This window comes from Antennarius striatus, chromosome 18 (genome assembly GCF_040054535.1).
Source record: "Antennarius striatus isolate MH-2024 chromosome 18, ASM4005453v1, whole genome shotgun sequence".
Classification (NCBI taxonomy): Eukaryota; Metazoa; Chordata; class Actinopteri; order Lophiiformes; family Antennariidae; genus Antennarius; species Antennarius striatus.
Genome location: NC_090793.1, coordinates 12,062,292 through 12,084,493, shown reverse-complemented (window position 1 = coordinate 12,084,493; position 22,202 = coordinate 12,062,292). Strand labels below are relative to the sequence as shown.

At 39.2% G+C, this 22,202-nt stretch overlaps 1 protein-coding gene across 2 annotated transcripts in view; it reads left to right on the top strand.

Annotated features, from left to right (window-relative positions):
* The window catches only part of pth1r (parathyroid hormone 1 receptor), a 47,610-nt gene that overhangs the window by 20,370 nt on the left and 5,038 nt on the right, over positions 1-22,202 (top strand). For both annotated transcript variants that reach the window (XM_068341633.1, XM_068341632.1), the window contains exons 2-8: positions 2,623-2,725; positions 9,169-9,279; positions 9,483-9,604; positions 13,129-13,223; positions 15,134-15,320; positions 18,064-18,217; positions 18,627-18,687. In XM_068341633.1, the coding sequence (XP_068197734.1) occupies positions 2,623-2,725; positions 9,169-9,279; positions 9,483-9,604; positions 13,129-13,223; positions 15,134-15,320; positions 18,064-18,217; positions 18,627-18,687 (833 nt within the window). The remainder of the gene's footprint in view (positions 1-2,622; positions 2,726-9,168; positions 9,280-9,482; positions 9,605-13,128; positions 13,224-15,133; positions 15,321-18,063; positions 18,218-18,626; positions 18,688-22,202) is intronic.

The window sequence follows — 22,202 nt, the reverse complement described above, 5'->3', positions numbered from 1 at the left end:
GCTGTATTCAGCTCTCAAACTGGACATCCTTATTTCATGACTGAAAGGAATGACAACATTGAGGGGGGTTATAACTATGTAGTATATATATATGGTCTATTATTTGCAGCAAATCAGCTTATATACAGTTGATGTTCATGATACTGAAAGGATGCAATTTGCATTAGAAACAATGTTCTTGCATACTTTTATTCTCATATAAAATATTGAACTTCTTATTTCAAATTAGCTAAAAGTCTCAGAGATGGTTGAAAAGAAACTAAATATACAAAAACATTGCTTTGTGAAAAGGCGTTTGTTCTTGTGTCTTTTGCTACTGCATTTCATTTACTGCAAGCACAAATGTCAGGCTTTTTTACTTACTTGTCTTTTTACATCCCGCTTCAAAGCGGTGACGTATTGTAATTGTCAGCGTTTGTGTGTTCATCCATTAGTCCGTCTATCCGTCCGTTAATCCACCAAATATCTTTGCAACCGTTGCAGATAGAAAGATGAAACAGAAAGCACATTACTCGGGCGGCAAAGGGGATGAAAATGAGTTGATGACAATGAACTTCAGAAAACTAGGTCAAGGTCAAATTTTAACTTTTGTACATTATAAGTCTGTTGTGGTGAAGAAGGAGCTGAGTCGCAAGACGAAGCTCTCGATTTACTAGTCAATCTACGTTCCTACTTTCACCTATGGTCATGAGCTTTGGGTCATGACCAAAAAGACAAGATCCCAGATACAAGCGGGTGAAATGAGTTTCCTCCGTAGAGGGGTTGGGCGCACCCGTGACCCGGCCCCGGATAAGCGGTTAAGGATGGATGGATGGATATTTAGAATTTCTTTTACCTTGTGTTGTAATTTATGTATTGTATCACAATCCAAATCTCTTACAGGGAACAATTAAGATTACTACTTTTCCTTAAGTTAAGTTTAATAATTTGCTGCTTCCCAAATGACTTGTTTTTGTTTGGACAGTATGTCCACAGTCTGGTTCATTTACCTCCATAATTTTAATTTGTGTGTGAAACTGATAAATATGACTGCATTCATAGATTGAGCTGCTCTGAGAACATCTGTCTTTAATTTGATCTGTTTGCTCTGCACCACTGAAGCAAATAAAAACAAGAATTTTTTAGCTGTACCTCCAGCTAAGGCACATTATGTGTGGCATACATAGTAGTTTGTGTTTCATTGTGTGGATATGTTCCGTTTTGCTCAGAGGACCATAAAGCCCAGTGCTTTAGGGGTAACACTGGACTTGAATTCCTGTGTTTTCATTTCCACTTTTCATGTTATGCTCTCTTAGAAGTAAGAGAACATGACATATTCAACTTTTTGGCCTAGACAAACTAAGATTATTGCTTTTCCTACCACTCTCTGTTTGTGCTATTGTATTTGTCACTCTTTCTTTAATGCATGTTTAATAATTTGCCGCTTAGTTTGTCAAGGCCAAAAAGTGTCGTTGTCAGTACAATAACACAAACATAGAGTGGTAGGAAAAGTAGTAACCTTAGTTTGTCAAAGCCCAAAGGTGATTTGGCAGGGCTCAAAAGTGATCCACGAACAATGGAAAGCCAGTCATTGTGACTTATTAGAATGAAAAATGTTCCCTTGACTTGAAAACTCACAGCTGATGTACCACACTACTGTAAAACAAAAAAACTAAGAAAATATAAAGTATAAAAAATGTGTTGGTAACAAAACGTTGTTTTTGATCATTATATACCTATGCCTGGATTGATTAGTGACCGCGTACAACCAGAGGAACGAGGAACGTCTGGTACTAGAAGTGAAACTCCTAGTAGAGAGAGGCAGAGGTAGAGGTTTTTCCTTTTTTTTTTTACTTCATGGCTGTCAAGACAGTTTAGCTGTCCTACGTTTCTCTTGAACAGTCGCATTTTGACTTGTTTCCAAAATACAAACGAATCTGACCCTTAAAATATAGAACACTCTGTCTACATTCCATATCACCCACTGCTTTCGTTATTTTGAAGGATTATTCCACAGGAGTCTAAATTTAGACCGTGATTTCAGGTTTTTGACCAGTGGTTGCAGGTTGTGAAGCAGCTGCAGCCTGTAGATAGCCAAGGTAGTTTTTTCAAGATTAAGTTTATGGTCAGCAGAGTGGCAAATAAATAAAAATTAAATACCTGCCTTAAATCATTCTTTCAAGGGTTGTGGCAGTAAAAATATTGATAAATTAAGAATGAATCACCTAATGTCTAGTTCCAGACTGAGGAAGAAATATTATACACATAAATATATATCTATATATGTATGTATATATACATACACATACACGTGTGTGTGTGTGTTTGTGTGCATGCGTGCGTGCTTGTGTGTGTGTGTCTGTGTGTGTTTATGTGTGTGTATGTATATGTATAAACAGGTTGTTGTTTTTTCCCAGTGTCATTCCTAGCTGAAAATCTGATTACTCAGTAGCATACTTAAAGACTTCACCAGTTTTGGTTCATTGTCAACCTGTCTCAGAATTCCATTTTTGACCAGATTAAAAAATGACACATTGCTAAAAAATGTTTACAGATGGAGCTCCACGTGTATGACATATATAAGATACCTTTAAGTTACCCTTTAGTGTTTCCTTATATTATCTCATTATTGTACCTTTGCAGGTTTGTGCAGATGATGTGCTCACAAAAGAGGAGCAAATTGGCCTTCTGTTTAGAGCCAAGCGGAAGTGTGAGGGGAACATCAAGTCAAAGCACAGGATTCCTGGTAAGCAGACAAACACTGTTAGGAGAGCTGTTAGAAATAGTGATGATTTGAGATGAAGCTTGCTTTTTATTTTTTAATATGCACAATATGAAACTCGTATGAAACTGAAAGCCTACGGATCTCAATTTCTGCACTACAATATCATAAGAATGATAATAATAATATCATAATTAGTGTATCATAGTAAAATAAAAACACTCCAGTATTTCCAAATGGTGACAATGGTGACAGTGTCAGCACTGCCCTGTTGATGCTTTCTGTTTTCCTCGAGTAACAACTGCCAACAACACTAGGCACAAGTTTGACTAGCTTAACTTTAATCTTGGTTAATCGTGTTAGGAGTTAGTATTTGATGGTTAACTGAAGACTAAGTATAGCTGAGGCTCAGCAGTGTCATTATTTTATAGCTAAATGGTCGTAAAAAAGTGGGATTCACTTTCAGTGGGTCGCAAATGCCATAGCAAACCTTGCACTACATTTTTTAAATTGTTAGTGTGGATCAAGCTGGTGCCATGACTGTTGCTGAAGGCAATTATGGTCCTGGAAAAAGAAATCACAGATTCCTATCCTTATCTTTCTGCTGAGCATTTGTGCTCCAAGGACATCTGAAAGCATTCAAGGGGTAGTCATCATAGTTGGTTGTCATCATACCACGGTTTAAGAATAGAATGACAGAGCCATTGTGGTGCTTTTATTTTTCAGGTATATCACCCCATTAAATATCTGTGTTGGACAGAAAGCAGAAAAAAATATCCAAAAAAGTATTCATTTATTTTAGTCCAAAATGCTTTGATTTATCAACAAATCAACAATAGCAGGGTTTTTTCTTTGAACATATCACTTTTTTAAAACAATCTTTGTTAAAGGCCCACTGCGTTCGACGAAGCTGTAACGGTTTGGTCCTGGTGAATAAAGCATCGGGGTTCCCCACATGACAACGGGAGGTCCGTCACGATCAAAGAATATAAACCACTATGTTTGATGTGTGTGTGTGTGTATATATATATATATATATATATATATATATATATATATATATATATATATATATATATATATATATATATATATATATATATATATATATACATACACACACAAATACATATTTATAATGTATATGTATACGTGTACTGTGTATATATATACACAAACACACACACACACAATGGTTTATATATACAGTATATCAGATAAAGTATCTGATATCAGTTTCTGTTACTTTCTTTTTAAATAATATTTTCATTGATTGCTGACAACAATCGATCTGGCTAATCATCTGGTGATTGTGCTTAGCATAATGCAGCATTTATATAGCCCAGTTTGTGTGTATTTGATGATGTGCGTCATCGAATCAGGTGCAATGAATTCTCAGTTGGAGTATAAACTGGCACATATTGAAACGAGTTCAATATAAAGTTTTGTTGCGCTCCTAATTGAGAATGAGGCTGCAGTGCAAGATGGAAAGAAAAATACATTCTTAAAAGTCAGTCAGTCAGTCATTTTCATATTACCATCGCTACATCTGCCACAGCGGGTCACGGGGAGCTGGAGCCTATCCCAGTGGCATAGGGCGTGAGGCGGGGGACACTCCGGGCACGGCGACAGTGCACCGCGGAGCCACACACAAAGACATACAACTGCTCACACACACACTCACTCCTACGGGCAATTTGGGACCGGCCAATCAACCTGAAGCGCATGCTTTTGGAGGTGGGAGGAAGCCAGAGAACCCAGAGAGAACCCACGCAGACACGAGGAGAACATGCAAACTCCGCACAGAGCGGGACTCGAACCCAGGTCCGCCGTGCTGTGAGGCAGCAGCGCTAACCACTGCGCCACCGTCCCAACGACATTCTTAAAAGTTTATAATAATAATAATAATAATAATAATAATAATAATAATAATAATAATAATAATAATAATAATAATAATAATAATAATAATAATAATAATATATTAGATTTATATAGCGCTTTTCTGAGCACTCAAAGTCGCTTTTACATTGGATCCATTATTCATTCACTCCTTATTCATACTTGGTGATGGTAAGCTACATACAGTATGTAGCCACAGCTGTCCTGGGGGCAGACTGACGGAGGCGTGGCTGCCAATCTGCGTCTACGGCCCCTCCACCACTGGAACAATCACACACATTCACACACCAGCGAATGCCTCACTGGAGGTAAGGAGGGTAAAGTGTCTTGCCCAAGGACACAACGACGGGAATCGAACCGCTGCCTTCCAAAATTGTTTAGAATAACAATTTTGGACATAAATGTGGATCATATGCTCGTAATAGTACGTTATACAGTCTATAAATTAAATTTACATGAGGTTCAAAGACGTCACAAAAACAAAATATGGTTTTGAGTTGAAATGTTGTGTAGCTTTCCTATTCATCTTGACAAAGTATGAAATATATATGTAAAGTTGATATACTTTATAGTTTATAGTGGGAAAAAAAAGAGACTTTAATAGTCAGGATCTTAAGCTCTACATTACAGGAAGCGGTCCTTTTCTGCCATACTTCATATTTCCTGTCACTAATCTTGTACCTATATGTAGGCAGCAATTAGCCACACTGTGAGACCACCTTGTCATATTTAGTTACTTTAATTATTGAGAGTAAGAACCTAACCAGGGGATTTTGCACACTGTTAGGATAAAAAAAAAAGTTGAGGTACAGTTTTACCTCATTTTGTCAGGCATGTTCAAATGAAATACATTTTAAAGGGCGGTTGCCTGATGGTTGAGTGCGAGCTTTTCCTCATGACATTAAACTTTTCTGTTATGTTTGCTCTGTTGCTTCAGGAGACCAGAAGGGAAGGTGAAACTTATCCTTGAGTATATTTGTGAATTTAAAAATGTTTTAAATGTCCTATTTTCAAGCTGACCCCCAGCATCTACAGTAATGTCGCCCACTGTGGTTTCATTTTCCCTCTGAATGTCAAGGAGAATTTTGGATTTGGCAGCCAAACCAATTGTATTACTTTCTCTTAAACCCCAGTGCACTGTGGTCACATTGAATTACTCGACCCTGCAAACATAACCCCACTTGCAAATGAAACACATAATTTAAATGTTTACTTTCAGACTAAGAACAAAACAGCACCCACTGATTCTGTTATATTTTCCAACTTTTCATGGTTGTAATGAATGTGCACAATTACAAATCTGATTTTAGAAAATATGACAGAGTTGCCACTATTGAAAGCTGCACGTTGTGTAACATGTCAAAGATCAAGTTTTTTTCTCAGAACCCATAAATGCTAATGTAGGGCAGACAGTAAAAAATTCAGCTTGTCTCAGATGAGAGTCTGTGTGGCTCATCTGACCACCATCCAGTTTAGTTTTTTTCAGTCGCTATACTTCAAATACGTTTTCTAAACTCTTAACTCAGACTCACACCTACAAAGCACAATTGACCAAATGGTTAATTTTCTTCTCAAAAACACATTTTTTTAAATGAACACTAACATTTCAAAATAGAATACATCTTTTTCTGTCCAGACACTTTACCATAACACTGGATATTCGACTCAAAATGAAATTATTATGTCAAACAATGATTCTTGTTTTCACTTCATTAGGTACATGCAGTCAATCAAAGTCCACCAGGTTTCAAAATACTGGGTATTGTTGACATTATAAAAGTTGCATAGACTTTTATGTTTCCGTTTTACTGGTATTTGCATGCAAAATGTACACCAAATTTCTCGGCTCGGAACTGTATGTCCACATGTAATATTCACATTAAAAAGTATTCCAGTAAAGAGCAAATCAGTTTTTTTTCCTTTACAGTTTATTACAGGATGTACAGTAAAAATGCTGTTTACAATATGATAGAACAGAAAAAACCTACAGTGAACAAAATATCTATGAAACACACAAGAGCATTCTGAACAACAACAACAAAAAAAAACCAGCAAAAAGCCCAGGAAAAAAAAAAGGGGGGGGGGGCTTGTGTAGAAAAATACAAAATTAGTGTCTCTAATCTCTACGATCTCTGATATCATCCAAGGTGATGCACCTGGGATAGAACCTCTTGGTGTGCTGGATACACCCTTGGAATGATCAGCTGTGTGTCAATGGGGGGGCAGTGACTCAGCGGTAGAGCCGGTCGTCCAATGTTCCAAGATTGGATTCTGCCAAGGCCTGAAGGTCACATCATCGCAAAGAGTGGCTACGGATATTGATTCCGTAACCACTCATCCATAATATCTATGTGCATGCTTACCGTGGAATGAGTCTTAAGATTTGGACAAAATTCACTCTTTTCTTTTTTACATGTTCTGATTTTTTAATACATTTTTATTGTATTAAAAGGTGACCTTGAGTCTGCAGGTGGAGGTAAACTAAAAAATTGCAGCTAGCATGCAGTTTTATGATTTTTGCTTTACATCTTTCTTTTTCTTGCCTGTGCCTTGCCTGACCACCCCAGAGTCTTTTTCTGGCAATGGAAACTAATGGTTTCCTCAAAGTCAAAGATGTGGAGTGACGGCTATTTTAGAACACTGGTGTGAAATGTGGGCTTTGTTCTGAGTCATGAACTGATTTGAGCCATTGCTCATTTTTGTTGTATTTCAGCATTTTAGCTATTTGTTTCTGGTTCTCGTTTGTGCTTTAAATACACAAAAGTTTCCATTTTGTGACTGAGACAAGGTTTTCATTTAGGGAAACACTGAGGTTTGCCCAGAGAGTACAGTGGAGGGATGTGGGTTCAATGCGCCAGACCTTGCAGTGTGAAAATAGCTCAGCCCTCGAGCTTGTGGTCTGTAGAATGTAGAATGTAGAATAACATCAGGAATAATTATAAAAAGACTGTGTGTATCATGAGAAATGTAATATGTGTTTTGACATCTGCATGTCAGAACAAAAAGAAGGGGTGGGGAGCTTATTAAAAACCACAATGACATCACAAATCCCAACATCTCCTCAGATTCTGGTTTATATTTAAATTGTGGTTAACAAATGCTGAGAAAAATATATATGTGTGTGTGTGTGTGTGTGTGCGTGCGTGCGTGCATGTGTGTGTGCGCGCGCCTGCATGCCCGCATGCGTGTGTGTGTTTTGGTGTTTAAGCTAGTTAGTAGATGGTCATATTACAATAAAATCTATGGGAAAATTCAACAGAATTTCTGATTTTATTCCCAGGATGTGTGGTCAATATGATTTTCAGAACTAAACTCTGTTCTTCGCTTGCCACAGAGCAGCAGGTATTAGTTCTACTCTAGTCTGCTCTTTAATTTTACGCCCTGAGTGATGGGCAAATAACAAGCATGTCATCATCATTCAGATGTTTTATTCTAAGTTTGATTACAGGAAGGAGAAAATAATGGATCGACAGCCAAAAAAAAAGGATCGTTTTAGTTTTATCCATAGGTGCTTATTAGTGGTCAAACTGTGACTTATGGTTTCAATAATACAGCATAAATGCCAAGCTGTAAGCGAGAATTTTTCCAGGAACCTGAGGGCAATGGGACTGCTCAATGCTTTATGCTGCTATATATATTTCAAAATTCCTTTTGAACTTGGATGGCATTAATTAAACTGTGTATGTGTTATCTGATGAGCTAATAAATTAATTTGCATCAGATTTAATGATTGTTAAAATATTGCTGCATTTGTATTCTGTTATTTTCATAACACTGAAACAAAAATTAATTTAAACATGATTTTTGGAGATGAAGTTTTTTACATTATCATTAGGATGTAAACAGTGATTGCACACTATAATATCACACTCTGGTTCCCTAAACCTTTATGTGTACTTAATTCAGTCAGACAGACAGCTTTATATCTTGACTTTCTGTTTTTATGTCCCCAGTTATACACAAATGACTGAGAAATACATTTTTTCCATACGTCCATATGTTGTTGATTTTTACTACGCTGGGGAAACCAGAAAACACTGGTTGTTTTTGGGACACTGGCACTATCAATAATGTCACCTTAAGTGTGTAAATATCTTCTGTTTCCTGCACCATAATAGTCTAGGCTCAGTACTAGGCTGCAGTATAGCATAAAACGTTGTAAAGGGGAGCCATATTTAAATCAATTCCATTAAAAATAAAAACCATATTATTAATTTGGAAATCTGCTGCAGCTAACAAACACACTGGTTTCAATGGACAACTTACTTTCAGCTCAAAGTTCCATGACTGCAAGTCTGCAATACATGGGGAGTTTTTTCTGAGGGTAATTCATGTTTTCCTTAAACAAAACAAAAGAGGGGCTCAGAGTTATATTTGCCGCAGATTACAAGGTTGCTCCGTGGGGCTCATTTGCATCCTTGGTAGGGTTTGTGCATCTAGGCTACTTTTTAAAGGACAACTGAATCCTTGAACACATACTGCTGTAAATGCCTACAGCCAGATAATGCTGGAACAGCGCTCTGTGGCTCTATTTCTGAAGGTTAACTCTGCTTTTGTTGCTGCAGATGGTTTCTGCTCTCCAGAATGGGATGGTATTGTTTGCTGGCCTGAAGGGCCTCCAGGAAAACTCGTTTCCACTTCTTGTCCTGAGTATATATATGACTTCTACCATAAAGGTAAGACTGACCCTGGATAAAGTAAGCATTTGGAACTCTGACGGTCGTTTTCAGTAAATGAAAGGGCACTGTAGATTTGTAACTTGTGTGTTCCATCTGTTTTGTCTTCTTCAAATTGCAAAAAATATGTAGGATTAATTAGGAAACATGCTGAGGATGACTGGAGATATCATTAAATGGATGTCATTCTGTGTGGTGTCTAGGACTAGCATACCGTCGATGTGACAAGAATGGAACGTGGGAGCAAGTCACGACCAACAGGACGTGGGCCAATTATAACGAATGTACAAAATTCCTCTACCATTACAACCATAGTCATGAAAAGGTGAGACCTGTCTTAACTTCATTTACATGCTCATTGACACATTTACAGTGACTTTCTGCACAATATTAATAACGGAATGATTTTTACGGCGTAAACTGTCTTGCTTTATACTAAAGCCACAATTTCTCACTTTCACCCTGTAAGTACTATTTTCTTTTTAGAAACACTTTGAACTGGCTCTTTCAGGAAAGTGCTATGTGAATTAACTTAATCATGCTTAATGAAATGTCAGTGGGAGACAGTGATGTGCGGTGAGGTTCATGGCTGGTGAGGTACTGCAGTCAAATTTACAAATGATATAGGCTAAACAATGTGGCGTATTTGCCTCATATCCAAGAGGCTTCTTTGGTTCTGAATAAGCCTCTTAGATGAGAGGCGAAACGTCTTTAAGAAACTTTCCAGTGGATTAGTTTAAACAGTTTTGGATGGGTCATCCAGATTTGAGAAATTTTAAGGCTGGCTATAATACCTTCCATTTTTGGAGCAGAATATATATATATATATATATATATATATATATATATATATATATATATATATATATATATATATATATATATATATATATATATATATATATATATATATATATATTGTTTACAGGCACCTGAAACAAACACACAACCCACTAGGGGCCTGTAGGCATACAAATTAGTATAGGAGGTGTTAGAGTGACGGGTTGTGACTTTGGTGTGCGCCCCAAATGAGCAGCTTGTAGGGGGGACGGCACCTTGCTCAAGGGCGCCTCGGCAGTGACCATAAGGTGAGCTGATACATTCAATGTCAGCTCACTCTCTAAGGATGGCTGGTGGAAGGAGGAATCAAGCCGCCAATGTCTGATCATAAGGCGTCTGCTCTACCACTGGGCCACTGCCGCCCCCAATCATAGACATACAGTAGGTTATATACATAGGTTTCCTCAAAGCATTTTAAGAAGTTTATGTCATGTTGCATTATCAGTTCCTGTCTTAAGTCAGCAAGCGATTTTTCCAACAAGACATGATTAAAGTCCCCCAAGACCAGTGCGTAAACGTACAGCAGTGGAGCAGATGATGTCACACTCTAAGGTTGGATTAGTGGATGGAGGGACGCGTACAACTACCGTCAGAACATGAGTGAACTCACATGGCAGATAATACGGAAAGGAGCCCATCAGCTAACAGTTCAATGTCCCAGGTCACAGATGCTCACTGTGGTGGTGAAGCGAGTAGGATGACACCAGTTGTTTTTCAGGAGAACGGCAAGGCCCCCACCTTTCTCATTACCACTCCCAGTACCTTAATGGTCTAGAAGCCCTCAATTGAAACGTAGGCATCCAGAATGTCCTTGCGTAACCAGGTTTCACTCAAGCAAATCAGACTGTATTCATGATATTCTGTATGACTTTGAACAAGTCCAGTTAGCTCTTCCATTTTATTAGCAAGCGATCTCACATTACCCATGACAACTGTAGGGAGACACGGCTTATATTTCTTCCTCTCCAAACACATCCATTGTCTCCTCCTTGTCTCTCTCCTCTGCTGATTTCTTTTTCCCTTGCAACCTGTGAGTAGACATTGGAGTCGCTGGTCAGCCTTAGTTCCATCAGCTGTTCCCTGGTGAATGCCAATGCATCGCAATGTCATCTGCAAACATTATGTTCCATGGGGATTCCAGTGTAACTTCATCTGTCAGCCTATTCATCACCACTGCAAACAGGAAGGGGCTCAGAGCTGTTCTCTGATGCAGTCCCACCTCCACCTTGAACTCCTCTGTCACACCTGCAGCACACCTCACCACTGTCTTACAGTCCTCATACATGTCCTGCACCGCTCTAACATACTTCTCTGCCACTCCAGACTTCCTCACACAATACCACAATTCCTCTCTGGGTACCCTGTCATAATCTTTATCTAGATCCACAAATACATAATGTAGCTCCTTCTGAACTTCTCTATACTTCTCTAGCAACATCCTCAAGGCAAATAATACATCTGGGGTACTCTTCGTAGGCATGAAACTGTATTGTTGCTCGCAAATACACACTTCTGTCCTGAGTCTAACCTCTTCTACTCACAACTTCATTGTATGACTCATCAAATTTATTCCTCTACAGCTCCCAGAACTATATGCATATAACCCTTGTTCTTAAAAAATATGCAGGAGCACACTCTTTCTCCATTCCTCAGGTATCTTCTCACCCACCACAATTCTGTTGAATAACTTGATTAAAAACTCTACAGCCACCGCTCCTAGATGTTTACATACCTCCACATGAATGTCATCCGGACTTTCCGTTCTTCATCCTCCTTTGTGCCAGATTTGACACTGGCTTGTGCCTCCAATGATTTAACACATGTCAATTTTATTTCTCAAGACCCAGTTTTTTTATATGCTTTATTTTGTGTGCATGACTATACAGTAATCTCTCGTTATTCGCAGTTAATGCATTCCAGGAACTACCTGAAAAAAATAAATTTCACGATATACAGACAAACTGTTTATTTTATTATTTACAGTAACGTTTATAAACCCTCCTGATACTGATATTGAACCACCTTCTATCTGAATTACCTTTTCCCACACTCTTATAGACTGTGTGCTGCGTTCTGAGACTCACGTACTCGCATACGATATCACGCGACTATCTACTAAAAATCAGCGATGTAGTGAAGCTGCGCGTGTTGATGCACGAATGCACGAGGGATTACCGTATAGCTCTTTAGGAAAACATAATATTCGTACGGTAATATATGCATGGTTTTGATTGATTTGAAAAGTTTGCAAAGTCTGCCATAGTTTAATTTCCACCACTTACTTTACATGAAGCAACACAAGTTCAAACTCTACCTTACACATTTTCTCTCCTGCGGATAGAGGATGTGGGTTTAACCTTAGCATGCATTCCCTCAATTTCACTATGACTTTATATATTTACTGTACTGAATTCCCAAGGGAGCTGTTTAAATGACAAATACACATAAATGAATGAACATCCCAGACATCCCTGCTGCCGCACCACAGACAGTCACCACATTTTAAACAACAGTTTCTTTGGCAAAGAATTGTGATGATAACAGTGGTAGAGGATCTGATTACAACAACTGTGCTACTTGCCCTTGTTGCATATTGACACACACAGTGTGGTTACTGTCTCGTCTTACAGTGTCTTCTGGCTGCCAGCTCACTGCTGGAAGATCAGACTACCCCCACCAGCCTTTCTCAGCTTCACCACTCGTGTCAGATCCCTGTTGCTTGTCAGTAATGTTTCAGCCATATCTGACGCTGTTTGACAATGATAAACGAAAAAACATGAAGCATATGATCTGAATCATTAATGTAAAAAAGCTTGATAATATCTGACTATCTGTGATTACCCAGGATGGTTAGAATTATCTATTCAAGCTAATATGAACAATGAGCTTTTTTTTTTTTTTTTGATGATCACCGCTTTATTAAAGTGTTATTTAAGTTTTAACAGATAAGGTATACTGTAATTTAACTTCTCCGCATTTTATCTATCTTTCTGTATCTTTTTTCAACAGGAAGTCTTTCACCGACTGTATCTCATCTACACAGTGGGGTACTCCATTTCTCTGGGATCACTGATTGTGGCTGTCCTCATCCTGGGATATTTCCGGTGTGTTGATGCCAGCCATAGAATTTTTCCAATTGACCAAGATGTTCCCTAGTGAGGCATTTAGATACAGGGTCAAATAAATAAATAAATAAAGTCTATACAATTTATGGAGAAGCCCAAAACAGGGAGTCTAAATGTTTAATGATGTGATAGCAATTTATTTTTTCAGGAAAAAGCATGCTTCTAAGGAGTATTAGGTTATGGTGGCCCGTAGTGGCGGCACACCCAGGGTGCAGAGGCTGAGGACCAACTCTCCATTCTAACCTTGCAATTTTGTTATACCATGTGTGATGACAAAGTGCTTAATCTTAATCCTAAATTTAATCAGTCACAAGAAAAAGTATGTGGAGCAGAGAGATGTGCATGATTACTAAATGGGACAAAAGATATTCTATCATCAAATCATACAAATTTGAAAACTAATTTAAAAGCAAGAACCTATTTCCCCTACTTGGGATGAATAAATTATTATTATTGTTGTTGTTATTATTATTATTATTATTATTATTATTATTATTATTATTACTACTACTATAATTATCCACAGTTCTATATACAGTGTATGTAAAGGACAACAAAGGCACGCAGGACGCAAACTCTGTCAAACATCATGACTTTTATCATGATTTGGCTGCCTACAGTCTGCCTCTGGGCTATTTTCAGGTTGATTGTAGTTCAAACACCCAATGCTTGGAAGTGGATGTCGTAATTACACCTTGCTTACAAAAATAACAATTCTTTATCCACAAACATGTGCCCCCCTCCCACACACACACATATCACATAAAGGTAATTCTTAAATAATGTCAAGAATCAAAAGTCATAAATTGGTTTTGCTTGTTCTACTAGAGGAATACACAAAATATAAAGATTTGCTGTGGATACTATCTTACAATTTGCAACCCTATCTTACTCCAATTACCTTATTAGTAAATCACTCAACTAAGTGATTTACTAATACAAAGTTTAATTTGCTTTTGTCCCACACTAGATTGTGTTTTCCCATGTGACTTTGCAAAATGGTGTACTATTTTGTTGAGCATAGGTAATATCAGAAATCAATGTAAATGTACTGTTTACCAGTGTTCCCACCGGTGGGATTTACCATACAGGCACACAGTCAGAAAGTTTCAGGAATGCTCCCAACTGGCACCAGGAAATCTATGGGCTAAATGAGTTGAATAAGTTATCCCAAGGGCCCATCTGACATTCTGGTCTGTGCTATGGAGCGCTCCACTCATGTCTCCCCTTTCAACATGCCAGCTTGTAGACAGGAGTGCTCATAAATGTTTTCCAGAGAGAGGAAAAGCTAAATCTCACAGTAGAACTGCATCAATATTTTTTACTTATCTTTAATATCCCTTATCAACTGTTATCCACTTTTCAAATATTTTGGTTATTAATGAGGCTTCATAAAAGGATGTACTTTGATAGCACATTGGCTAATTTCAGCTTCAAGGCATTTTGGATGTCACTGTACTCTAATGAATATTTCATAAATATTAGTACTGATGTTTTTTTGATGGAGTTTTTCCTGAAGTACCTTTTTACAATCAACCTGACTGAATGATGCTGGAGACCAAATGGACAGTCAAATGAATTCACAAGACATTTTGATAGATTAACTTGTGCTTGCCTTAAAGAAGATCTGCATGTTTTTGTCCAACACATGATTGCAATTTAGTTTTTACTACACGTTGAGCCAAACAATTTAATATTTAAGTATTTCAACCCCATAACTCTAAGGACAGTGTAATAGTGTGGAATTCAGCTGGCTCTAATTAGCATGAGTAGTGCTTGTATGTTGTGTGGAAAAGCTTTTAAAAGGGCGTGCCATCTCACAATCACAAAAACACACATTATTCAACAGTTCTACTATTTGATCTTACCACTTTTGTCTCCTCCCATAGGCGATTACATTGCACCAGAAACTACATACACATGCATCTATTTGTGTCCTACATGCTAAGAGCTGTAAGCATTTTTGTGAAGGATGTGGTACTCTATTCTGGATCGGCATTGGAGAATATGGAAAGAGTGACAGTGGAAGATCTCAAGTCCATCACTGAAGCACCACCAGCCACTAAAACACAGTTTGTAAGTAAAAATCTTTTGATTGGGTGAACTTTAAGCATTTTTTCTTTGAAAATGTACAAAGAGAAGTGTAACACCTCACTGAAAATGTTAAAAAGGTAATTTATCTCTACACCAACACATAACAATGTATGTGTAATTTTATATTTAACAATGGTTCATGTGTAAAATGTTACCAAGCTGCTAATGCTGTTTTTTCTAACAATATGAGGAATTGACCTTGCTTGATTGCATAGCATGCAATCAAGCATGCTATGCTCGTAATTGAGTACTAAGCATCTTGCCTCTAAAGAGGAAGTGTACTCTTGCCTGCTTTTACAGTGCTTGAACAAATTGTACATGTTGTCACCATGGCAACTTGTTTCTTGGCCAATATTGGGCTTTTCGTTTCAGAGCCAGGTTTAAAAAATGTGTGAAGACTTCGGGCTTTTCATATACAGTGTATGTCCTAATACAAAAACAAAAAAATGTATAAAGTATGAGTGTAATATAGTTTCATCATGTCACCAGATAGAGTTTTGCAAATCCATGTTTTATGTGTTAGTGTATAACAACTGGCCTTTTGGCTTTTTCACAACACAGCGATTACAAACATAGAAAATCACAAGAATCCAACAAGCAGTAACTTTATAACTTAATTCAAGTCTGGAAAGGTAATGCTCATAGATAAAGTACTATCATCAAAGGCCCCCATCTGCTTTCATCACATAGAATTCTAATGAAAAAAAAATGTCCAAAGGCAAAGTCCCTACTTTTGCACAACAATACTTGTTGGAATATAAAATTTGCAAAGATATACAGTGTATATGAAAATATCAAGTCTTTCAATCAGTAAAAAGAGCACTGAGTGCTAGCAGTATGTCAACATAGCAGCAGCAGTTGTAGCTCAATAACAGTGGACAGTCTAAATAACCAAAATAAAATAAATGCTTTACAAAATCAATGTGGCCTCCTTGGACATACAGATGTGTCAAAATACACAGGACATAATAGTAAATGAATTATTACAAACCACTGCCCAAACAAATATAATTCATATATATGCTGTACATGTTTATTTCAACGTCTTATCCTAGGAACAGTTTTATTAGTTACTTGTTACTCATATTGAACCAGGTTGTGGTCAGTTAATTAATTCACTCATTCTTAATTCATTTCAATTAGTACGTGATGTGAAATCACCACTAACATTGTCCAAACATCACTTTTCTCAAAGACCATGCTCATTTTTTTATTGCTGATCACAGGTATCATCTTAAAAATCATCACACTGCCGTCATGTGAAAAGTCTGAGGAGAGGGATGACACATAGATGTCATTTCACCTGTTAAAAAATGAAAAGTGCTGATACAAATTATTCAACATCAACCTTAAATTTCTATTAGATTGTCTTTCATGTGAAGTCCCAAAAACTCCAATCATTGTGAAAGTTTCTAATCTGTATATAATGAATTAAAAGTGTTGAATCACTTAATCCCAAGCAAAATGAAAAATTATGGTGCTAAGCAACGAGTAAAGCAAGGATTTCCACAAGTTTAGATGAAGAGTAAGGACTTCATCAACAAGAAATAACAGGCTGTGAATAACACATGCACAGGTGACAATTCAAATGTGAGAATTTTTGGTGGAAATAATGAAGTTTGATTTTCACATATGCTAGTGTTTTAAAGTAGACCATTAGGAGAGAGAATACATTTTTTAATCCATTCACAAACTCTCAAAGATTACAAATGGAAAGATACTGTTTGTAGGTTGCATCATACTCTGCCATATGCAAAACCATATTGTGATTAGGGATCATTACACCTTCCATCACTACTTTAAATGTGAAAGAAATTATAAGAGCATAATGTTTGATAGGTAATATTTTAGTACCTCAGTTTTCCCTATAGGCATGCTAACATTTGCTAATTAGTAACAAAAAAGTACTGCTGCAATTGAATTAACTTCATAATCTATGCCCATGTCAGGCAAATTGGAATGTACAATGGCACCAGAAGACAAATCCAGCCACCTAAAATGTTCAAAAGCAAGATATAACTTAAAAGAAACACTAAATTTAATGAGATCTGGAACCACAAATGTATTCCTACATCGTTCAAGCTATTTTTCTGAATAACACAAAGCCTTAACCTGCTGGTCACTTTCCACTTTGGATCATGAATGCCTGTCCTTAAAAATGTTGACAGGCTGACCTTTATGCAGATATTCATCATATTTAAATTAAATGCTTCTCTTTAAAGGTTAGTTTTGACACCTCTCATCATACTTGTTCCAGATGACAGATATTTTGAAGTGTTATGCTTAAGCCATTGTTACGGTAACTGTTTTGATAACGCCTATCCCAACCAGATAAATCTTTCCAAATGTTGTAATACACTGGAATCAGGAGTATGTGGTAACTTTCCTGGAGTTGTACTCTGGTAGTTTTATGCAAACCTCCAAAGAGTGGCTTGCCATAATTGCAGGGAAGAGCCAAGTGAGTGACAGAATGTGCTATAGCAAAATAGGACTATGGCAGAGCCTACAGTGTCATGAGAACATCTTCAGTGTTTTTGTTTTGCTTGGTTCCTGTAAAGTCAAGGCATGTACTGTACGTTATTAGTTCAAATACCACTTATAACTGGAATCAAAGTGCAATTACCACTTTATGTTTTTACAAACCTTATATTGGAGGATGACACATCAATAAGATTCCAAATACATTGAATTATGTAATGTTTTGTTCTTGTTTGTCTGTTTACAGATTGGCTGCAAGGTGGTAGTGACTTTGTTTATGTACTTTTTGGCAACAAACTACTACTGGATTCTTGTCGAGGGTCTGTACCTCCACAGCCTCATCTTTATGACTTTCTTCTCAGACAGGAAGTACCTATGGGGATTTACTCTGATTGGATGGGGTGAGTTATGCATGTAAATCTTGTTTCCTTTCAGACAGTTCTAATTAGTAAAATTAATAACAAACAGATTTAATTTTAATATATGTTTTGATGGTTGGAGTGTTAGGAAGATGCACTGGGGTGATGTAAAATCCATTGCTGCTATTTAATAATTTAAAGAGCAAGGATAATGTCAAATGACCTGTTTCTTTATAAAAGCACAGCATGAATAAGGGCTTTACAGTCCCTGCATTGTACACACTGTGCGTTTAAGTTACGTAAGCACAGCGCATACAATGTGGATGCTGTGTTACCCACACTACCCATTAAAGAAAATTATGAATTTCTAATTAAGTCATGTAATAAATCATCAGTGTTTTGTCATAGTAATAGTTATTTCATTCATTCTATAATTATTTGTGTTATTCAGGAGTACCTGCCATGTTTGTGACAGTTTGGGCAACTGTGAGAGCCATATTTGCAGACACAGAGTAAGTGAGCAAAAATTACAAACATTCCTTGGTAAGCTGTGATAAAGGAAAATAACTAGAACCAATGCAGTCACAGACTGCAACATCCCGCGACACCCCTGAATTCAAAATTTTACCCTGACCTACTTCCATAGGCCTTCTCCGAGAGCTGCCAACTTATCGTGTTGGGGGAGTTTGACTGCCCGAATGATCCCAGGAGCTATGTTGCCAGGGGCTTTATGCTCCTGCTGGGGTCTCCCTTGGCAAACAGGTCCTGGGTGACGGGCCAGACGAAGAGCAGTACAAAAATCCCTATGATGAAAGAAAAATCAAGGACCGTGACGTTGCCCGGTATGGCGCAACCGGGGCCCTACCCTGGAGCCAGGCCCGGGGTTGGGGCTCGTGTGCGATCGCCTGGCTGCCGGGCCTCTGCCCACAGGGCCCGGCCTCCCCGAAATGAACACAAGTGGTGTTCTGTTATTGGACTTCTATGCTAGTCACAGTTTGTCCATAACAAACACCTTGTTCCACCACAGGGATGTCCATAAGTGTACATGGCACCAGGACACCCTAGGCCAGAGGTTGATGATCGACTTTGTTGTTGTATTATCAGACCTCCGTTGCGTATGTTGTACACTTGGGTGAGGGGCAGAGCTGTCCACCGATCACAACCTGGTTGTGAGCTGGATCTGCTGGCAGAGTAGGGGGCCTGACAGACTCAGCAGGCCCAAACATGTTTTGAGAGTCTGCTGGGAACGTCTGGCAAAAACCTCTGTCAGTGATGTCTTCAACTCCCACCTCCGGGAGAGCTTCTCCCAGATCCTGCAGGAGGCTGGGAACATTGAGTCAGAGTGGACCATGTTCTCCGCCTCTATTGTCAAAGTGGTTGCTCGGAGCTGTGGTCGCAAGGTCTCTGGTGGTAACCCCCGAACCCGGTGGTGGACACCGGAAGTAAGGGATGTCGTCAAGCTGAAGAAGGAGTCCTATCAAATCTTGTTGAATTGTAGGACTCCAGAGGCAGCTGACAGGTATAGGCAGGCCAGGCATACTGCAACTCCAGTAGTCGCGGAGACAAAACTTGGGTCTGGGAAGAGTTCGGGGAGGCTATGGAGAAAGACTATCGGTCAGCCTCGAAGAAATTCTGGCAAACCATTTGGCGCCTCAGGAGGGGAGAGCGGTGCACAGCCAACAAAGTTTACAGTAGAGGCAGAGAGCTGCTGACCTCGACTGAGGATATTATCGGGCGGTGGAAAGAATACTTCGAGGATCTCCTCAATCCCGCTGCCATGTCTTACACAGAGGAAGCAGAGGCTGAGGTCCCAGAAGTGGACTCGTCCATCACCCAAGCTGAAGTCACCGAGATGGTTGCCAAACTCCTCGGTGGCAAAGCACCGGGGGGTGGATGAGATTCGCCCTGAGTACCTCAAGTCTCTGGATGTGCAGGGACTGTCATGGTTGACACGTCTCTGTAACATCGCATGGCAGTTGGGGACAGTACCTCTGGATTGGTACTGGCCTCTCGATTGGCCTCTGGATTGGGGCGGTGGTCCCTCTTTTCAAAAAAGGGGACTGGAGGGTGTGTTCCAACTATAGGGGGATCACACTCCTCAGCCTCCCGGGGAAAGTCTATTACAGGGTACTGGAGAGGAGGATTAGACCTATAGTCGAACTGCGGATTCAGGAGGAACATTGCGGTTTTCGTCCCAGTCGTGGAACACTGGACCAGTTCTATACTCTCCATCGAGTGCTCACGGGTTCATGGGAGTTTGCCCAACCAGTCTACATGTGTTTTGTGGATCTGGAGAAGGCATTTGATCATGTCCCTCGTGATATCTTATGGAGTGTGCTTTGGGAGTGTGGGGTCCGGGGCCGTTTGTTTAGGGCTGTCCAGTCCCTGTATGACCGAAGCCGGAACTTGGTTCGCATTGCCGGCAGTAAGTCAGACCTGTTCCAGGTGCATGTTGGACTCCATCAGGGCTGTCCTCTATCACCGGTTGTGTACATAATCTTTATGGACAGAATTTCTAGGCGCAGCCAGGATTCGGAGGGAGTCCGGTTTGGGGACCAAAGGATTTCATCTCTGCTTTTTGCAGACGATGTTGTCCTGTTGGCCTCTTCAAACCTGGACCTTCGGCGTGCACTGGGTCAGTTTGCAGACGAGTGTGACGCGAGTGGGATGAGGATCAGCACCTCTACTATAAATCCGAGGCCATGGTTCTTGACCGGAAAAGGGTGGTGTACCCTCTTCAGGTTGGTGGAGAATCCTTGCCTCGAGTGGAGGAGTTTAAGTATCTTGGGGTCTTGTTCACGAATGAGGGAAGGATGGAACGGGAGATTGACAGATGGATCAATGCAACTTCTGCATTGATGCAGTCGCTGTATAGGTCTGTCATGATGAAGCTGAGTTGCAAGATGGAGCTCTCGATTTACCGGTCAATCTATGTTCCTACTCTCACCTATGGTCATGAGCGGCTGAACTGAGTTTCCTCCATAGAGTGGCTGGGCGCACCCTTAGAGATAGGATGAGGAGCTCAGTCACCAGGGAGAAGCTCAGAGTGGAGCCTCTACTCCTCTGCCTCGAGCAGAGCCAGCTGAGGTGGCTGAGGCATCTGTCCGGATGCCTCCTGGACGCCTCCCTGGGAGGTGTTCCGGGCATGTCCTACCGGGAGGAGACCTCAAGGAAGACCTAGGACATGCTGGAGGTTGATCAAAGCACTAGCTTTGATCTATGGTCTTACACTGGTCTTCTCCCTCAGCTTTCTATCTTATCCGGTTCCTGAGTGTACAAAAGTTGAAATTTGACCTTGACCTACTTTTCTCAAGGTCAAGGTCATCATCTCATTTCCATGCCCTTTGCCACCCGAGTAATGTGCTTTTTGTTTTGTCTTTCTATCTTCAATGGTTGCAGATTGTGGACATAGTAACGGACGGACGAGCGAACAACCACACGAATGCTTACAATCATAATACATCAGCACTTTGAATCGGGATGTAACAAAGAAAGCCGGCGCAGAGTCAATAATTTTGTGAATTTTTTAGCTGGAGTTAAATTTTTCTAATTAGATGTGTAATATAACCAGAACCATGACTAAATGCCTGGCTAGAAAATGAATGGATGGAAATATAGTAAAATTAGATGAAGATGAAAAAAAGAATAACTCACTAGTAATCATAAGAGAAACACTGGCAAGGACAACAGTAGGAAACATCACAAAATTACACATGAGATTAAGGGAACACACATTAAATTCATGAGGAAGTGTTTATGGATGCTGGTAGAGGCAGTTACCATGTCAGGACAACACATTGGGAGCTGGGAGTTGAAACGAGAGGGTTAGAGATAAGTTAACACAGAAAGACAGGATATGCCAGATCAAACGAGAACACATCAGTCTCCTTGGTGTAGTAGGGTTGTGTCAGTAAGGTAAAGTCTAAAAATACCTTCACAACTACTGATGAATACAATAATTTCGGTAATAGACTATAAGTGGTCTTCCCTTACCTCAAGGGACATCATTGTGGGGAGAAACGGTCCA